Raw genomic sequence first — 19,163 nt, forward strand, 5'->3', positions numbered from 1 at the left:
GGTTCTTTTTTTGGGCATATGCCTTGTTTGCAGTGTGTTTTGATGGCCACACTTCTTTTTGTACCTATGACAGCTGCTGGTCTTGCCCGCTCGTTCATAGCATTGAAACCAGCGAGGGCACCATGCGTCTCTGTTATCCTTGGCGGCATCTAACCATAGCTTGTTCTCGTTTTGCTCCAGCTGTTGTTCAAGATGGACAGAAACAATACGGTGCATTACACTGCAGCCCCAGTCTCTTCCTTCACCTTTTATATCTGTCCGTCCAAGATGCTCTTCTAATGGTCCAACTTCTGTCCTTGCGTAACAAAGGTGTGGTCTGAATCTCTTCCCCTGTCAGCCCTCCACTTGCCTAGCTTGCCCCAGGTGAGACTAAGAATTGCACAACGGGTAGAAGATGAATAAATTTTGCCGTTTCCGTCTCATGTTCTTCATTCTCGTCTATCCTTTAGTTAAAAGAGACCTTGTTATATAGAGTGGCGAACTGCGCAACCCTGGTCAAAGAAAAGCAATACTACAATTTGTAAACCTCTTCCTTCACGACTGAAAAGTTAAGCAACGTGGCCTCATCGGCGACAAACTCACGCTCCCAACTCTGCTCATCCTCCTCATCCTCGTCTTCATCAAAGTCATGTCTCTCTGCGCCGCCTTTTGAAGCCGGCTGCCTGTGTCGTGTCGGCGCCGCTTCAACGGGAATCAGTGTTTCCTCTGGCTCATCAATAATCTTTGCAGGTGGCGTTGGTTCGGGAGTAGGTTCGCTGTAAGAAATGGCAATTAGCCGAGTAATTCGTTGTAGGGTCTGTCCTGCTTACCTGTTCAATCGCCAGTACGGCGATGCGTTCAATGCCTCTACATCCACTATGCCTTCGGCGTCAAGCATCTTGGGGATGATGTGGTCTCGCCCGGGAGCAACGTTCAAAATGCTTCTGACTAGGCTCACTCCAAGCTCAGTCACCTCTTCGGCATCCCCGGAGTCGGGGTCAGTCATCATCCATTCCAGCAGGCGACGTGGTAGCATGGTTTGTTTCAGAAGCTCCCAGTTCTCATCGTCGACGTAGATGACAAGGCCGACAGTGTCTTTGATATCGAGGCCACCCAAAGTATTCTCGACAACAATTTCAGCATTACCCGAGCGGTATATGAGTCGGGATGGAAAGCTGGACACAAGGCGCACTTGGGCATGTTCCAGTACTTCCAGCAGCCATGATGTTGCCTTTGGGTTGCTTGTTCGGGGGCTTCGGAAGTGAACAGCAATTCTGGGATGGAATGTTAGAAATATTAAAAGAAATTGAGTAGTGGCAACAACTTACCGAAGGAGTTGACTGGCCTTGGACGAAATCTCGCCACTTAGCTCGATAGATTTGAAATCCTCCTCGGCCGGGCCCATCTCCTCAACCTTGCGCGATAAGTACCGCTCCTCAAGACCTGCCCAGACCAAAAGATTGTCAAGCATCCAAACAGTCTTTGGGTCAAAGTCTAGCAGGTTGAGTTTGCCAATGAATGCGTCCTTCAGATACTTGCGGTCGGCGATGGAAAACTCCATGGTAGCAGCACAGAGGAGGACATCGCCATCGGGGGTAAGAACGGGAAAGACGGGGCTGCGAAGGAACTTTTCCTTGTCCAAGACGTGACCATATTCCGGGATCTTTTGACTGACTGCAACCAAAAGCCCCCTGGCTGTGTCGTCGCGTGTATTCCCGGGGCTCAACGACGCCACATTCACCAAGCTGTCAAAGACGAGACCAGCATCGTTCTTTTTTATGCCGAGAAATTTGGTAAAGAAGTCCTTGAGCTCGGGATAGTGCTTGCTCAAATCGTTGACCTCTGGGCTGTCTAGTTTGGGGGCCCAGGTGCAGTCGCTTGAGTTGAGCCATATCACACTCTCACCAGGGGCCACGGCAATAATCATATTCTCTGCAAAAGCCGACCTACCATCAACATGTTAGTCAAGGGTACCATATACAGCAAGGTGATTTACCTAAGCTCAGCAGCATCTTGAGGTGAGAGCTTGCGCCTCAACTTGTCCAAAGCGCGGTAGAAGTCGTCTGTCAGCCACAGATCTGAGGGATCAAGTGGCGCGTCGAATTCCCGCCTTTCCAATACGCCCAGGATGGTTCGGAATGAGGCACTCTGGACCTCCAGCGTGTGTGAATAGAAGTCTCTCAATGATGCAAGCTCAGATTTGCTCGCATCCCAATCTTCGGCCACCGGGAAAAGGGCAGACTTGGAAAGTGTGCTAGACATATCACACAAGTCGTCCATCAAGCACTCGCTGGGAGGTCTCCATATGGGATGGATGTAGAGCAGCTGTTCCTTCTCGAATACATCCCTATGGTCATGAGCTGTCAGTCACCTGTCTAACACGATGCAAAGGCAGTGTTGTTACTGCTCTCTGGTTGACATACCTGACTTTCTGTTGGCACTCCTCCAGGTCCCTTGAGTCTTCGCATTCTGCCTGGATACGAAGATACAACTCCAAAATTCGGCGGGGAAACTCGACAGTGGGGCTCTTCTGTCGTCGTATTCGGATCAACATCTCCAAGAAGAAGTCGAGATTGTCGCGATACCTGGCAAAGGCCCGTAGGCACCTCCACGGCCCGAAGCCTCCGTCTGGCTTGAGTGGCGGGTTAAGCCTGAGGAATGGGAACGTCTCTCCCTCAAGCATGTAACGGCTCTGGAGGTAGACTAGCTTGGGCAGGGGGATGTAACAGCTCCCAAGAGGTCGGTATTTCCCGTCTTGGCAGAGGACCTTCAAAGCCTTCAGATCTAACATGGAATCTGGATTCGCCTTGGCATAGATCTTGTCGCGCTTCCATGCCTGCTGGAGATAGTTGAGGAACTCCTCGGGGTGTTGCTTTGAGATTTCGACGCATCTCGGTGACAGGATCCGGCCCCGGTCACCGAACTCAAAGAGCCGCGGCTCTGAAGTGCCATGGCCTCCATGGCTTCTGGAAGAAGTGCTGGCCGTATCTCCACGATCGCCACGCAACATTGAATCGAGATGGTGTCTTTTTTACGTCTCCCCGAGTCAGATCAGGTCGGGCTCAGTTTGAAAGACTCACCGACATGATGCCTGACGTGGCGGTGGTGGGGACATGACAAACAAGGATCTGACGGAAAAAGTGCACTCCGATCCACAGGGCTAAGGAACATTGCTTACACCTAATTGGCTGGGCTTGCTTTGAACGTTAATAATGCGCTGTTAAGAAATAAAGAAAATAAATCATCTTTATTTTTTATATAACTAACTTAAAAATGAGTAATCATAGGTAAAATATTATAATTTTGTCTAATTTATTTCTACTATACTGGCCATCCATCAAAATCTACTCCACCACAGCCGGTCAACCCTAAAGTGATCCATTGCCTCATGTGTCTTATTAATTTACTTCACGCTCCCCACGCCTTAAAGTCTGATGGCAGCTGGTCTTCCGAGAATGGATGACAGCTTTTCAGCTCCTGCCAGTGCCGCCCAGCCCCAAACTCAATGCTTGAACTTAAGGAAGCCATATTTTCTTCCTCCGAAAATCCCAACGCTGTCGGGCAGCTCGGGAACCTCGGACCATCAAAACTGCGCGCCACGTAGGTCATTAACTTGCTCGTGATAGGATCAAGCAATGGCTGAATGACCAAGCTTCATACGAGACTCAAAAGCGAAAGGGCTAGAGTATGGTAAATACGAGGTTGCAGCGCATGGAAAGTCACGCGGGGGAGTTATCCGCAAATCATATTTTCATGTAAGCCCGTGACAGGATTAACGGGCTCGTATTTACTCGGAAGGGTGGGTGGGTTTCAGGACTCATGTGTGAACATAAAGAGAGCATCAATTCTCAACGCAATCGTGCATTGTTCCATCATCTCGTTGGGCATCATATACTTGTGGGAAGCTTCTACTTTTTATATTTGAACTGCCATCCCTTTCGACTCTTCTCGAACAGTCAGCCACGTAAAATGCATGTCCCCAGTATTTTCAGCCTTACTACTCTCCTCGCGGCAGCATCCGCCGTCACCGGTCCGTTTTCTCTTCCCCTCTCCATCATGTCTCCTCACACAAAGTAGTCTCTTATGACCCCGGCTACGATCAGTCGTCCCGATCTCTCACAGCTGTGGCCTGCTCTGATGGCAAGAATGGCCTAATCACCAGGTATGGCTGGCAGACGCAGGGCAACATCCCCAAGTTCCCAAACATCGGCGGCGCCCAAGCCATTGCGGGATGGAACTCGGCCTCCTGCGGTACCTGCTGGAAGCTCACCTACAAGGGCAAGAGCATCAACATTCTGGCTATTGACCATACTGCCTCGGGCTTCAACATTGCGCTCACCGCCATGAACACACTCACTAACGGCCAGGCTGTCAAGCTTGGTCGTGTCGATGCTACAGCCACCCAAGTTGCGGTTAGCAACTGCGGAGTGAAATAATATGTTATGAAGGGCAATTGTTTTTGACCAAGAATGGACGCATAATGATTATTAACGCAATAATGACAGCAGCTTTTGATGTCAAGCTGGAGGAGGTTCCATTTTTTGAAATTGAGATTGGTACCTGAGCTCATTGCAGACCACCTTGTCTTTGCTAATGGAAACCTTTGCTTCTTTCATATTGGTCCTTGTGAAACGACATTAGCGCTGTGCTTTTCATTGCGGCCATAAATAATTCCCAACCCCAGCACAGCTTCTATCCTTAAGGCTTCATGTTGTTGGCTTTGAGAATAGTGACTGCACCAGTGCACCTGTTAGAGAAAGATGCTATTGTTGTTCATCTTCATCACATCGCTGAAAGAGGCCGTCAACATATAATTCCACTCTCATTGAAGGGGAGAACGTCTCATATTTCCATCTCATCAAACCAGAACGATGTTGTACGGCCTTGGTTTTAAATGCCATCATCAATCTATACATCTTTGTTCTGATCTCGTGGCATCATTGTAGGTAATATGAGTTTCATAAAAACATAATACGCATCCTCCACTTGCTGACCTACGATCCTGGGCGATTAAATAGTAAGGTGTGGGGATCTGTTGGCGCACACGAAGGTGTTGAATATGTATATGGTAAGACGACCCTAGATTCTAATCTACCCCAACGTTGTTTGACAGCACGTGGAGATTGAGGAAACCATTAAGCCTGCTGAGCCTGCGCATCAAAACCGTTATACAGCTCATTGCTGTGTACCAAGTGTGGTATCGATTCGTAGATGTAAGATGACCAGATATCTCATGAAAAGAGAGAGAAACAAGGATGTGTCAAAACACTTTCAAATTGGCACATGCGCGAGGATATCTCCCTGGGCCCCTCAACATGATGTTGGACTACTGGTTTACCAGACGCAGATGATCCGGCTTGAGTGAAGGATATAGAATCATTAGAGATATCCCAGCGCCGATGGGGCGGCTCGTGATTTCCTTGCGATACAGTATCGACATCACGCGACTACCTGGATCTCTATAGCTGAAAGGCACTGATAAGCTCACTGGCCCATGCACTCTCCGGGGTTGCCGATGTGAGTTTTGGTGTCCAGACTTTCATGGTATCGTAGGGTAGGAAAACAAGAACCCTGATAGGCTGACCGCTGGCAACGGCCTGGTAGGGCTGTTCAATCTCATTCTGGGTCAACAATTACTCAATCTTGTTATAATCACACTCTCTTTGAGTTGCGTGGTGTTTACAGGGTTGTCAGCCTTCTGGTCACCAATGCCGGCATTACCGTCGCTTCTGGAGTTATGCGATTGGGTCAAGCATCTATCGCATTCATGGGTATTGGAGGCACAGCCCAATTGTTCGGGCCCTGGCGAGTCAACTTGGCCATGTGATCAACCCTAGGTTGCATGGTTCAGGCAAACGCAAGGACCGGTTCGACGGCAACACCCGTGACATGTCGATCTTCATTCGATAAACTACGAGGGAGCACAGACTTCAGCAGGCAGCAATATGCCGCTCGGATGGTCCCGAAGTTCGATCGTATGTCAGGGGGCTGGCTGCATCGCCCTATTCATCAACCTATAGTATCCCTGTTGAAACAGGTGTGGGGTGGTTTTGATCCTTTGTCACCTCGTATTCGCTGACAATCATAACAAAAGTACCATTCGGGTAAAGCGGTCATTTGTCATTTTGGAGGTATAGCCACCTCGACTTGACGGCGTACAGCCTGTGGTCACCCTCTCCAACTACCTGATCAGAGCACGTTCCGGAACTCGGCTTGTTGCAGGCCATGAACTGTTTCTGATCCCACATAAGGTGAATAATGATGCAACGTTGTCTTTGGCGAATGAGGGTCTGTCAGTGTGGGAACCACGGACAGTGCAGGTGGTATGGCTGATCGGCGAAATTAATTCCCGCCGTATGCGTACCTTTTCCAATCACAAAGCAGTTATTCAAAGAGCATGATCCGTTTGTGAGTGGATGCAGCGTCGCATAAACGCTTGGCCCCCTTAACCCACTCCTTTCGTGGGTACATGACCCGTCTCATACGAACCTATCCGGGCAGCTCGGTATGCGGCTGGGACCCCGTTGAAAACGCGGTATGTTGTAAACTAGAAGCATATAAGGCGATTTACTCTCTCGGGCTCTTGTGTATGTCCTCAACGCCTAGTGTTGATCAATTACACCTTAGTAGACACCGTCACAATGGTGTCTGTGTCACGCTTCCTTCGAGGCGTCGGCCTTGCGGCCCTCGCTGCAGTGACTTGCCAAGCTGCTGCCGCTGGCCAATCTCTTTCCGAGCGTGCCTCTTCCAATGACCGTTTGGTATTTGCACACTTTATGGTAAGCTGTCCTGATAGTACCAAAGGCTGCTTAGCCAAGCTGACAAAATTCAGATCGGCATCGTCAGCAACAGACAAAGCTCTGCAGACTATGACGAAGACATGAAGCTTGCCAAGGCTGCTGGAATTGATGCCTTTGCTCTGAACATCGGCACCGATACCTACAACGACGCACAGCTTGGATATGCCTATGATTCTGCCAACCGCAATGGCATGAAGGTCTTTATCTCTTTCGACTTTCACTACTGGGACAAGAACAACGCAGCTGCCGTTGGCCAAAAGGTTAAGCAGTATGCCAGCCGACCTGCTCAACTCATGGTCGACAACAGGGTATTCGTCTCAAGTTTCGCAGGCGATGGATTAGATGCCAACGCTGTGCGAAGTGCTGCTGGCTCCAACATCTATTTCGTCCCCAACTTTACCCCTTGGGGTGGTTCGACCAACGGCATTGACGGTGCTCTGAATTGGATGGGTTGGCCCAACGATGGAAACAACAAGGCCCCCAAGAACGGAAAGAGTGTGAGCGTCGCCGATGGTGACAACAACTATCTGAACTGGCTTGGCGGCAAGAAGTACATGGCTCGTAAGTTTCCCCTGGTCTGATACTACTCAGAATGACTAACGCGAGCTCAGCTGTTTCTCCCTGGTTCTTCACACACTTCGGACCCGAGGTTGATTGGTCAAAGGTAGTCAAACCCTCGATTTCCTCCCTATCATCAGACATGACTGACTTGATGACCAGAACTGGGTTTTCCCTGGTGGCTCTCTCATCTTCGACCGCTGGAACGAAGTCTTGCAGAAGGGCTTCCCCATGGTCGAGATCCTCACCTGGAACGACTATGGAGAGTCCCACTACATCGGCCCTCTCAAGTCTAAGCACAACGACGACGGGTCGTCCAAGTGGGTTAATGACATGCCGCACAACGGTTGGCTCGACCTCTCCAAGCCCTATATCGCCGCCTACAAGAACAAGGATACCAACGTTGCCAAGTACATCGAGAAGGATCAGCTCGTCTACTGGTACAGGCGCAACCTCAAGTCTCTCAACTGCGACTCCACTGATACGACATCCAACAACCCCCCTCCCAACCCCAATGAGAACTACTTCATGGGCCGTCCCGACGGATGGGACACAATGGAAGATGTTGTCTACGTTGTCAGTCTGCTCAAGTCAGCCGGCACTGTGGTTATCACATCTGGAGGCAATTCTGTCACCAAGGACGTCGGTGCCGGCGCTACTCTGATCAAGGTCAATGCTGGAGTTGGAAAGCAAACATTCACTCTGAAGCGCGGCAGCTCCACTGTCCTGTCTGACACATCTCTCATGGACATCACCAATGTCTGTGCTTGCGGCCTGTACAACTACAACGCTTACGTTGGCACCGTGGCAGCTGGTTTCTCCGACCCTCTTGACGGCGCCGGCTTGGCATCTCTGACTGTAGGACTGCACGTCACGACTTGCCAGGCCAAGCCATCTCTTGGTACCAACCCGGCTTCACCTACTCAACCAAACCCGCCAGTTGTGACCACTGCCAACCCTGGCCAGGCTTGCATCAAGGGCACCGTCGCTGACGGACAGAGCCAAAATTACCTTGGCCTTTGCGAGTACACTTGCCACTACAACTACTGCCCTTCCGCTCAATGCAAGTGTACTGAGTACGGTTCAGCCGTATCACCTCCTGCCACTAATGGCCGTGAGGGCTGTCCCGCCAGTGGCCTTGATGATAGTTACAAGGGACTTTGCAGCTACACCTGCAACCATGGATACTGCCCCGATACTACCTGCAGGTACTGTTGAGTTGAAAGGTATGGTGGCAGTTGACAATTGGCGATTTCGAAACTCAGCCTGACGAGACTGTGATATTCTACCCAAATAGAATCACGACACGTCCAGCGAATTCAAGTCAAATCTTCTAATCAATTGCCTTGATCATCCTCCAGGTAATGATTAGAGCCATTGTCTAGATAGCAGTGAATAAACTATCACTATGTACTTTCATACAATCTGTAAAGTGACCCTTTGCGACTCCTGAAATGCCTCAGCACCCTCCCTTGCTGAAAACTCAACCAGTCCCACTCTCTCATATGTCTTTGGCCAATCAACCTGACGCAATACAAGTCCAAACACTGATGGGTGAGAGAGGACATCATCACTCTCACCAACAAGTGCCATCTTCAGAAGCACAACCTCATCCCCCGAACTGATGTAATATCTTCCTGCAGAAAAGAACCCGTAGTCGGCGTGAAACCTTGGTTCGGATCCATCATCCAGAACAATCTCAGCTTTCAATTCGTGCTTCCTTGCCTCATACCACTCAGAATAACTAGTGCTCCGGGCTAGCGTCTCTGGGTCAGGAGGTTGATGTAAAGGACGATGAATTACTCGTCCCCTAATGCAACTTCCTTGAATGATAATAACACCGAATTCGCTGTCCCCAAAGTTTCCATCCGCAAGTGGTTCACCTGAAACACTCAAAATCTTCGCATACGTATCCTCGATCCTCTCGAACGATACAGCCTTTCCTCTCGCTCCTAGGCGGGTCCCCAAATGCTCATAGGTGATCCATGGCGCTTCCGCTGAGGCCCATGACCACGTCGGAGCTTTGTTTCCTTCGTTCCTCGGCTTCATTTGGTTCCCTGGCGGTCGAAAGGTCCTCCATAGCATGTCTCCAATCATGGAATCCTCCCACAGTCCTGCAAAATAGTTGGCATGTCGGTATCCCTGCATCTGCTTTGCGACGCCAGCGATAGCTGCAAACCTATCGCTTGTAAATGTGAGATCAAGTTTGCTATATTGTTCCACCATGTCTCTCCACACATCTTTCAACCTGTGTCTCTGAGTGTTGGTCATTGCTCGTGTATATTCGCCTTTATTCGACAATTCTGCGTCCAAGGCGTCGCTCATACCACACTCACATGCGGTGCAGGTGAGACACTCCCAGACCATTTCTCTCAGACCGAAGTGGAGAACGCGAGGCGACAACATTCTTTCTTGGAAAACCCATCCCCTGTGTAGTAGTGGCCAGCGACTCCCATGGTCCAACACTCGGCGGACAGAGAGAGAACCAAAACTGTCAGGGACATGAAGTCGGCGTCCGATGAACTCTGGCTCAGAGAGGCTGAAACATCCTCCTGAAGGCCGGGGAGACCAAGATGCGGAAATGGTAATGTATCCGTTAGAGTAGTATGACCCCATGCGCGCGGCTTCTTGAGCCCAATCGGCCTCATCGCCCTGAATAATACATAGCGAGTCGATCCAGAGAAGGTCCAGTCCAAGACGACGAGTGGTAAGAAGGGCATGTTGGAACGTCCGCGGTAAGGATTGTATCGGGATTGCATTTAGATGGGCCTCGTAGTTGGCAGATGTCGTACGGAGGAGACCAGATGAGCCTTGAGGGCCCCAGCAGTGACTGAGACAAGCATATCGACCAAAAGAGTTGTTCGTCTCGACGAGTTTGATGGTAGTCAAATGCGTGAAAGGGTCACGCCTTATCCTGACAAGGCGGGTCGGGAGGCGGACGTTGGTATTGGACGCGCAGCCCTTGTGGTCATTGACACAGTGTTGAAGCCAGTAACGAGCTTTGGCAAACGCCTCTGGGGAGGAAGTGTCGCCGGAGATGTCCGCTGCAGGCTTGATGGATGGGTACAAGGGACGATGGCCAGGCAAGTCAAAAGCCTCGATCATGAAAGGTATCTCGGATTCCCTCGCAATGTCGCCGTGACACCAAATACGCAAGGTTTCGTTTTTAGTGAGAGGTGCAAATATCCGGACCCTGTTCTTTCCGTCGAGACCATACTTGTAGAATTCGAGGATCTGGACAACAAGCCGGCAGGATTTGCATCTGTCTCGAGATTCTTGGAGCTCCTGTAGAGTGGTCTTGCCGTATACATCTTGGAGACATGCACATGTTGGGCATGTGGCGGGTTTTGTGCTGGAAGGGCCTTGCGATGAGGATGGAAGAAGGCAAGAGTGTGCATCCGCTCCTCGGTTCTCGGACAGTCTGAGATTCTTCAGACCAACAAGGTCCCTGAGCATCGACTGCGTCAACGACATGTGTTCAGGCCTGTGACCCTGGGTTACTGTCCCATCGGGAGCGACCGCAATAGTACCTGTTGGCAGCGCAATACCTGTTGGCATGGCGCTGCCATCATGTGTTGCCATCTTTCCAGACCTAGATATCTCATCCTTAATTGTGCACCTTATGATCCAAGCGTCGGACGAAGCGCTGCTGCGATCATCACCCTGTTGCTCCAACTCTTGGAGCCTCTCCCGGAAAGCTGCGTCATCGCATAGTGGACGTAGATCTTCTTCATAGAAAATTGACTCGTCTTCTAAGTGTAAGAAGTCGGCCAAGTTGGGTGAGGTGACAAAGCCGTCATCCATTCTGGGCGGCGAGGTGGGAGTCATTGAAACTCGGACAAAACGTAAGGTGTATGAGTGATCCGTATTTGACTTTTCCCTCAGCAATGCTGCCAAACTACCAAATAATCCCACCATTTGTAGGTTTCCCGTCACTCTTGAATTGAGTGGGATGATTATTGGAAGCGAGGCATCATTTCATAAACAGCTGAAGCTGAAAACGCCACACGGATGACTTTCCAGATATCGTCAGCCCAAGTTAGAACAATAATTGTCATCGCGTTGACTTGAATGGTAGCCCTGTGTCTGCCTGTGTGCTAGAGAGCGGCAAGGCTGATCAAGGGTGTTCTGATTGATCCGTGCAGTGTTCAGGTGTCTTCGTGGCAACACTTCATTCCCCAGGATCTTACGACGTGGTTCCACTATGGCAAAAGTAGCCAGACAGAGATGGCGAATAGAGGTAATTAATTAAAATAACAGAGATGGTCTGTAATTCCTAATTACTCTCTTTCGATGGTAGGCTAGTTTTATTCCTTAGTGAAGTTAAGAGCTATGATACAATACCTTGTAGTAAGTAACGTGTTTTTATATAGGGTTTGAGATAAAAGCCTATATATAATTACGGTGGTTACTACCTTAATCTAATCACTTATCTTATCTAAGAGCTCCTCCCCTCACGTGATATGCGAGACGCGAGCCCATGTCGCTTAGTTGGCAAAGTCTTAATAAGAACTCTAGGGTGGTTGAGCTTGTCTGGTTTACTGGATGAATAGGTGGTAATATATCAGGTCAACTATTCCTCATTGACTTAATTCATTTGGTCATGTAGTTTTTTAAAGTCAGTTCTAAGTGCAAGAAATGATTGCGTGTAACATCAACTCCTTGCTGGTCAGAAACCATAAATGACTGCTCAACCATGTGAAAGGCTTTAACATTCAACCTTATCAGGCACTTAAGGATCGCAAATGAATTGACACAGACTGGCAAGCGCTTATTCCTAATTATCGTAACAAGAAGCTAATCAAAAGGCATAGAAACAGGCGGAAAAGGGATTTATCGCCTTTCTAGGTTGAAATCAGCCGTCTTGCATTGATACCATGGTGCTTCATGTTAGATATCGAAGCTCGGATGGGTGTGGCTGGGGTAAGGTAGCCCACGTGACAGACCTGATCGGCATATTCCTCAAATTCGCCGATGCTAGTCGGAGTCGGAGATCATGGATGCCGATGAGAAAAATATTTGTGTCTTATGACCCACTTTGGCACAGCGGCTTGCTCCGTGTTTATGCATGAGGTTATGCAATCCATCTTGTCCGATCACAAGTTGGTACATCGCATGCCTTGAGTTTTGCATAAGCCGAGCCGATCCAACCCCTGCACGTGATGGCGCCTTAACAGAATTGGACTTTGGTCAACCCTCGACGTCGACCAACTCGGGCACGCAACAATGATGGGAACGTTAGTCTCGTTGATGCAATTCACAAACGCTTTACATTCTAATGGTTTTGTTTTACACTTTTCTCGAGCCAAGGGACTGCGCTCTCACCATCACCTTCTGCTGCCAAGCCCCGAAGTCCACCGTCAGCATCTATTCCCCTGCGACTCTTTGAACAGCCAGCAGAGTTCTTGAGAGAGGCCCACTTGTTCAATCTCCAAAGTTCTCATTCTCCACCTAGAAAAGGGCCTATTGGGACTGCAACCATTCCTCCAACCCACCCACCAAGCCCAGTTTCTTACTGTGCCTTCTTGTGGAAAGGACATCCAGGGGCGCTCATCTTCTTCTGGATATACTTGGAATAGGCCCGGTCAGTCGACCTAATGCTTTCCTTGCGCGACTTTGCCCCCTCGTCGTCCAGAGTCTCAATGGTAGTCCAGAATGATTCTCGTGGGTCTGGAAGAAACACTTCCGCGAACCACATCAAGGTTCGAACCAGAAGAACAATCAGCCACCTCAACAACGGATTCACAGGCTTTATTCGCATAGCCTCGAGCGTTGTCGGCAGCGAGAGCGCTTTGGGGAATGATGCGCCTAGCCAACGCAGCCCCGGTGGAAAGTAGCGGAAGGCAAACTGATTCATAATCGCCAAGCCAACGTATTGCGCCCTTTCATCGAATTCTCGAGGAGTATTTTCGTAGGTTTCGCAAAACTCGATACAGCCATCAAAGTCATCAGGGTAGCCTGACACAGTTGACCCGTCCTCCATGAAGAAGAGAGGTGTCATGTCCCGCCAGAAATGATGAGCTGCGATTTTTTCTTTCTCCGAGAAACCCGACAAGCCCAGTCTGAGGCGCAATCGATGCATCAAGACGGCGCTGAAAGTCATGACGTACACAAAGTCATCGTTATCAGAGAAGTTGCCCGGGAATTGTCGAGCAAGAGCCGCGTGGATATTGTTGACCTGGCGCACCGCCTCGCGACAGCGAGCATCACTTGGCCCGTAGTGCCACCATGTCATGTTGAAGTTTTCCGTGTCCTCGACACGTTGTGTTCCTCGCTTCACAACTTTTCCTCCGTCTGAGCGCCATACCGTCTGAGCTCCGTGAGGCGTGATGACAAAGTTGGGAAAAGTGAGAGAGTAAACGAGGTTATTCATAAAATCCGAGAGACGGTAGCAGGACATTAGGCGCCACATGAGCTCATAGTCCTTCTCAGGGTCGAGGCTCTCGATGGTGTTGGAGATCCAGTGGTACCCTCCAGGGGTAATTTGACGATGCATGGTTGCTGGAACGGTAAAGAAACGGGCGGTGAATGATGATAGAATGAGGTTTTGCCTGGTCCTCGAACTTCAAAGGTAGATTCATTTGGCCTTTATAGCGAGTGTTCTAGTCGCATCTTTGAACCGAGCCGTCTGTGTCTCGGGATGATACCGACAGTGCCCCGCCACGGTCTTTCTGAAGGGTCAAATGGCCGCTTAGGCATCTTATGGAGACTTGTATGGGGTACTCTGAGCCTTGATATTTTCAAAACAATGCCTCTCATCATGTCTACAGGCCCATATTTATCCCGCCAATGCCCAAAGAGGGAAGGGTTTCCCCGTATTTAGTCTTCAAATGGAAAAGTTCCTACAGATTAACTCGGGCCGGCCATCTGTACCCCGCATATCCCCCAACACCTGAGAAGCAGTATCCTGGATACTGGGGTGAGAGGTTGCGTGACGGCAGTGCTACCGGCTATTACTGCTGAGGGTTAGATCATGAGAGTTCACCCTGTTGAAACCCGCAATTTGAAAGAGAGCCGACTCTGGGGTTGACTTGTAATATTGTGGTGTAACATGTATTTCATGTGCGAGCAGAAGAGCGATTTTGATGACATGTAGGCGGGAGGGAGAAAGAGAACCAAGTTGTCAAAAGGCAGGCAGGATCTTTATTGTCAAGATTGTGTGGCAGGACTTGCTTGTCCCTGAAATGATATTGTCACTGGCCTTCCCTGCTTCGTGTAACCCGCAGAAGGCTCTACAAGAACTACCATGGTTACAAATTCACCAATGGTTCCGTTCAAACCACCTCTGAAAGTCAGCGGCAAAGAAATGCCCCAGCTCAATATCATCTCCCAACCCAACCGCTGAGGCGTCAAACTCTGGCATGGTGGAAAATAGATCGGACTCGAGGTCAAAGTTTCCATTCTCGCTTCTGGCAATAGCTTCAGGTGCAGTAGACTGGCCGAATGAGCTGAGAGTTTGGGGTGACATTGAATCTAGCAAGATGGTGAGATCGACATTGTCTGAAACACATTGGTTCACTTACCCCAAGCGTTTACTGCTCGTAGGAGCTGCTGCAGAAAGTCGACACAGCGTGATATGATCATGTTTTCAGTTCCCATTCGCAACAAGGCTTCTGAAGCTTGCGTAAGAGACCGTTTGGCCCGCTCAAGGCGGTCAGTGTTGTCCACACCCTCTACATCGTTGTCTTGGAAGATGACGAGGCTTCCAAATATCGCCAGTGCTGCACTGAACGCTGTATACCGTGAGCTCAACATGGTCCGGGTCCAAGACATCGTAGTGGAACCTACCGTAGTACAGAGTAAACCACCATGCACCAATCAGGTGACGACCAAGGTCCGGTCTCGTCAGTACTGTGTAAATGATCTCAATGATGTTCTCTGCTACCTGAACAAAAGCTCTGTCAAAGTTGGACTGCATATGATTGACGGGAGCTGGGTTGCGAGTTGGGATCATGGGGTCTCTTAGCAAGGAACCCAATGATCGGATGAAAGTAGGTCGATGAAGGAGAAGCTGGACGTTGAGATATCTCAGGGTTAATATCAAGCGGACTCGCTCAGTTGTAGGGTCCTGGATCTCCCCCTCTCTTGGGAGGTCAGCTGAGATGCGGAGGGCTAGCTGTGGAGGTAAGTTGTTTTGCCAATCCGTGAGCTCTTGTCCAAACTGGATTATTGAGGTCACTGTGATGGTTTCCGTTGGCTGCTCATCGCAGCCGAGGTTACTGCCGTATAATGTCGTGATTATTCTCCCCATGATTCTATACAACTGTCTGTTTCAGGTCAATTATCTATTCTCATGTTCAGTGAGTTGAAAGAACTTACATCGATGCATTGAAGAAGCCTGTGCTGAGGCTCTGTATCTCCTCGGGCACAGAGGCACATGGAGGCAATGGTTTGGGAAGATCCAGGCGTATGTACTCCTCGGGGATTGCGCATGGACGACCAAAAGTCATGCTCAAGCTCCTATGAGACCAGTCAGTATCAAATCAGTGCAGCTGATTCGACTTGATAATGTGTTCAACCAACCTGTCAAGTAAGATACATCCAAACCAAGTACGTTTTCTGATCTCTTGCTCCACTGGCGTGAACTTTGATGCAATATCTCTCGAGTGAAGTCCAATAGACATGGCAGCCTTGATAGCAAGACCATGTATCGTCCATGTACGGACTGACCTCTGCGTACCTTGAAGGTACTGGCTCATGAGCAACAGATATTGAACTTTTCCCGTTAGTCACCCAAGAACAATATACCAACAGTAACTCCCTTACCGATTTCAAGGGTAGTACCCCGAAGCATTTGCGTTTGGCAAAGCTCACGAGCACGACGATAGTACACGTCAGATTGCTCAAATCGATAGTCGCTTCCCGATTCCTCCCAACACGAGGTGCAGGTAGCCATGGCGAAGATCATGTTCAGAAGTCCGAGCCAGGTACGGCGAACATTGGTTCTGAAACCACTTGCTCGAAAACGCTCATAGGTGTCAAGAAATGCCTCTTCATGGATGTAGGGAAACAAAAGGCCGGTGTTGGAAAAGTAGGCACGGATGAGCCTTTGCATCTCGTGGTCTGGGGGAAGAATATTTACGCTAATGTTATGGATATGGCTCAGAGCGGCGCCTGGTGATTTTGAAGTAAATGTGTTGAAAGTGTTTACGATACCACCTTCGTAAGTGCTGAATTCAGACGCCGAGGCTTGAGAGGATAGTCTGCGGTGAGCTGACTGTCTCTTTTTTATGGCCCGTAGGATGTGACGCATGAAGGCGATATTTGAGGATGGACCTAAACACATGATGTCAGTGATAAGTGTTGCGAATGCAGATACTTGGACTCACCAAAGAAGCCACAGTCTTGCTCATCGACGAACGAAACCGCCATACCATCAGTCATGCTCTGGTCTATAGAGCTGTCATGACACCCTTCGATATTCACTATTACATCACTGGATCGACAAGCGAGCGTATCCTGGGGGACGTCGTCGGCTCTTCTTTGGACATGACCGTCTTCAGTCGAAAGTCGGTCAGTCCTCAGGTCAAGCGAGCCCTGGCGAGCCGTTCCAGTTCTTCTCCGGGCATCGCTCTCGACAGCTGCCAGCCGGCCATTCTGTAGTTCAAGCTTTGTCTCCAAGAGCTTGACTCTGGTCTCTAATGCGGCGAAGAGACTGCAAGAATTGTGTTAGCACACGGTAATCTACCAACTCATAGCACTCACTCTTTTGGAACTAGGAGATTGGCCGAGGCCTCTTGCTGCTCATATAAACATTCAAATCCTAGCCGTTCACATGCATCGCATCTGGGTCGCCCGCCATTACACTGTAAGCTTGGTCAAGAAGGCTGTCTCTTCAAGATGGCGGATGAGGCTGCTTACTCGCGATTTCCGAATGCGGCAAGCAGAGCAGGCTAGGGCCACTCGCCGCCTCTTCGGAGCTGGTTCGGGATTGTTGGCCCCGTTCTGAGAAGTGGCGGTATTGGCGAATCCGGGTGAAGGGTCGTCGCGAGGTGTCATGGTATCGGGTGCAGCAATAGGCACGGAAGGTCAGGAGAGGGCGCCGGGGGAACATTGGGATGAAGCCGGTTCTTATGGGCCCATGTTCCCCACGAAGTCATCTGCCGAAATTTCCTTCGAAACCAGGGCGCGCCAAGGTTTATTCTCAGCTCGTGGAGTAACTAGCTCGACACAAGCGTTTGCGATATGCCAATCAGAGGCCTGGCAATCCAGCGGCGTCGTCATCTCCGGGGAACCATCGGGACTTGTTCCGGCCTTCCCGAGAATCCAACTCCACCATCAAGGCATTATATCAAAGAACGATGCATCCGAATTGTGTTCTTCATAGTCGACAATATCTCAATTGTAGACATTTTTCAACATGAAGGTTACTTGGCAACGATTAATACGCTTTGTCTCGACAGACGGGCGCGTCCTCCGTGGAGAACCGATTTTCCCCGGACCCGACTTTGACGTTGGAAACACAACAGAAGACACCCGTCTCAAGGCCAGGGTCATTGTGGGAGATGATATCTACGATGAGACAGGTAAAACTCGAGTCACGGATGAAGTCGTTACCGTCAAGACACTTCTTGGACCGCTTGCCCCGACCGAGGTACCCATCCTTCGCTGCGCTGGACTGAATTATGCTACCCACAGTACGTCCACTCTTGCCGGGAGCCGAAACATGCGATCTCATTGAAGTGCCTGAAAGGTCTAACTTGCCAATAGTCCGTGAAGCAGGGCGCAAAGTACCGCCCTTTCCATCAATCTTTTTCAAGCCCTCAACGACAGTGACGGATCATGGAGTCGATGTCGTGATCCCAAAGATTGCACAAGATGACCAGGCTGATTATGAAGGAGAACTAGTAAGTCACCTTGCATCCATGTAGCTTTTGGCCACTGACATTTCTAGGTCATTGTCATCGGAAAAGATGCCAAGGATGTCAAGGAAAGCGAAGCCTTGGACTATGTCGCCGCTTACACGGCAGGAAACGACATTTCATCACGCAAATGGCAGCGAGACCCAAACCGTGCTGGTGGCGTGCCGCAATGGGGCTTCTCAAAGGGCTTCGACACTTTTGCCCCTCTGGGCCCTGTGCTCGTATCATCTGCCTTGATTCCAGAGCCGAAGGCACTCCATCTGAAGACAATTGTGGATGGAGAAGTGCGACAGTCGGCAGGAGTTGATGACCTTGTGTTTTCCATTCCGGCATTAATCGCACATCTTTCTTCTGGGACTACGCTTCAGAAGGGAAGTGTTATCATGACCGGGACTCCCGGCGGTAAGTTCTGTTCCCCGTCCAAAATCAGAGGACACACTGACGAAATGGGGAATAAAGGAGTCGGAGCTGGACAAGATCCTCCCAAGTATCTTGTCCCAGGCACTAGAATGGAGGTGAAGATTAGCGAGATCGGCACTCTGAAGAATGGCGTTGAGTTTGCCTAGGATTGAAAGTTTTTGGAGATATGAATTGGCTAGAGGATACTTTATAGAATGGCCATGAATAGAAGGCATGTTTGACCGCCCTGCTCTTGTTCTCAAGAACATTGTAGGCTGATCTTTTCAGGCCAAAAGCCTCGGACGCTCTCATTATTTGCGGGTTCCAATGTTCTAGGAAGGCTATGAGATGTTTTACAGAATTAAGATGTTAAACAGAGCGCGTTTCACAGTAGCAAGCGTTGACAATGGGGTTGAAGGAGCCTTGTTCTTCAACAAAGGAAAGGGGTCGGATTACCCCAGATTTATCAACAAAGAAGGACTCGGAGGAATTGATACACAGCGCTCGGATACACACGGGCCTATCAAATCTCGCTTTGCCCCACCCACATAAGAAATTGTGCTGG

General features: G+C 49.7%; 7 protein-coding genes across 7 annotated transcripts; 3 read left to right on the plus strand and 4 right to left on the minus strand.

Moving 5' to 3' along the window:
- Positions 1–511: 511 nt before the first annotated feature.
- NCS57_00922600 (uncharacterized protein) lies at positions 512–3,158 on the minus strand (the record flags this gene model as incomplete). The annotated part of the gene is made up of 5 exons (XM_053059007.1): positions 2,403–3,158; positions 1,976–2,326; positions 1,308–1,925; positions 810–1,253; positions 512–755 (listed from the first exon to the last, which is right to left on the minus strand). Exons 1-5 carry the CDS (start codon positions 2,987–2,989, stop codon positions 512–514), a joined length of 2,244 nt encoding a protein of 747 aa, XP_052911078.1. The 5' UTR covers positions 2,990–3,158.
- Positions 3,159–3,849: 691 nt separating this feature from the next.
- NCS57_00922700 (uncharacterized protein) lies at positions 3,850–4,415 on the plus strand (the record flags this gene model as incomplete). Its single annotated transcript, XM_053059008.1, has 2 exons — positions 3,850–4,009; positions 4,057–4,415. The coding sequence occupies exons 1-2, from the start codon at positions 3,949–3,951 to the stop codon at positions 4,413–4,415; spliced, it is 420 nt and encodes a 139-aa protein (XP_052911079.1). The 5' UTR covers positions 3,850–3,948.
- A 2,205-nt stretch (positions 4,416–6,620) lies between these two features.
- NCS57_00922800 (uncharacterized protein) lies at positions 6,621–8,555 on the plus strand (the record flags this gene model as incomplete). The annotated part of the gene is made up of 4 exons (XM_053059009.1): positions 6,621–6,758; positions 6,812–7,340; positions 7,391–7,443; positions 7,500–8,555. 4 exons carry the CDS (start codon positions 6,621–6,623, stop codon positions 8,553–8,555), a joined length of 1,776 nt encoding a protein of 591 aa, XP_052911080.1.
- Positions 8,556–8,753: 198 nt separating this feature from the next.
- NCS57_00922900 (HET domain-containing protein) lies at positions 8,754–11,141 on the minus strand (the record flags this gene model as incomplete). Its single annotated transcript, XM_053059010.1, has 1 exon — positions 8,754–11,141. One exon carries the CDS (start codon positions 11,139–11,141, stop codon positions 8,754–8,756), a length of 2,388 nt encoding a protein of 795 aa, XP_052911081.1.
- A 1,708-nt stretch (positions 11,142–12,849) lies between these two features.
- Positions 12,850–13,833, minus strand: NCS57_00923000 (uncharacterized protein; the record flags this gene model as incomplete). Its single annotated transcript, XM_053059011.1, has 1 exon — positions 12,850–13,833. The coding sequence occupies one exon, from the start codon at positions 13,831–13,833 to the stop codon at positions 12,850–12,852; it is 984 nt and encodes a 327-aa protein (XP_052911082.1).
- A 762-nt stretch (positions 13,834–14,595) lies between these two features.
- Positions 14,596–17,336, minus strand: NCS57_00923100 (Zn(2)-C6 fungal-type domain-containing protein; the record flags this gene model as incomplete). Its single annotated transcript, XM_053059012.1, has 9 exons — positions 14,596–14,810; positions 14,861–15,070; positions 15,126–15,604; positions 15,657–15,797; positions 15,861–16,053; positions 16,104–16,613; positions 16,667–16,992; positions 17,043–17,143; positions 17,199–17,336. 9 exons carry the CDS (start codon positions 17,334–17,336, stop codon positions 14,596–14,598), a joined length of 2,313 nt encoding a protein of 770 aa, XP_052911083.1.
- Positions 17,337–17,697: 361 nt separating this feature from the next.
- On the plus strand, positions 17,698–18,765 carry NCS57_00923200 (FAA-hydrolase domain-containing protein; the record flags this gene model as incomplete). Its single annotated transcript, XM_053059013.1, has 4 exons — positions 17,698–17,974; positions 18,048–18,184; positions 18,232–18,601; positions 18,659–18,765. The coding sequence occupies 4 exons, from the start codon at positions 17,698–17,700 to the stop codon at positions 18,763–18,765; spliced, it is 891 nt and encodes a 296-aa protein (XP_052911084.1).
- Between the last annotated feature and the right edge of the window lie 398 nt (positions 18,766–19,163).

The sequence above is a fragment of the Fusarium keratoplasticum genome, chromosome 7 (genome assembly GCF_025433545.1).
Source record: "Fusarium keratoplasticum isolate Fu6.1 chromosome 7, whole genome shotgun sequence".
In the NCBI taxonomy this organism is placed as follows: domain Eukaryota; kingdom Fungi; phylum Ascomycota; class Sordariomycetes; order Hypocreales; family Nectriaceae; genus Fusarium; species Fusarium keratoplasticum.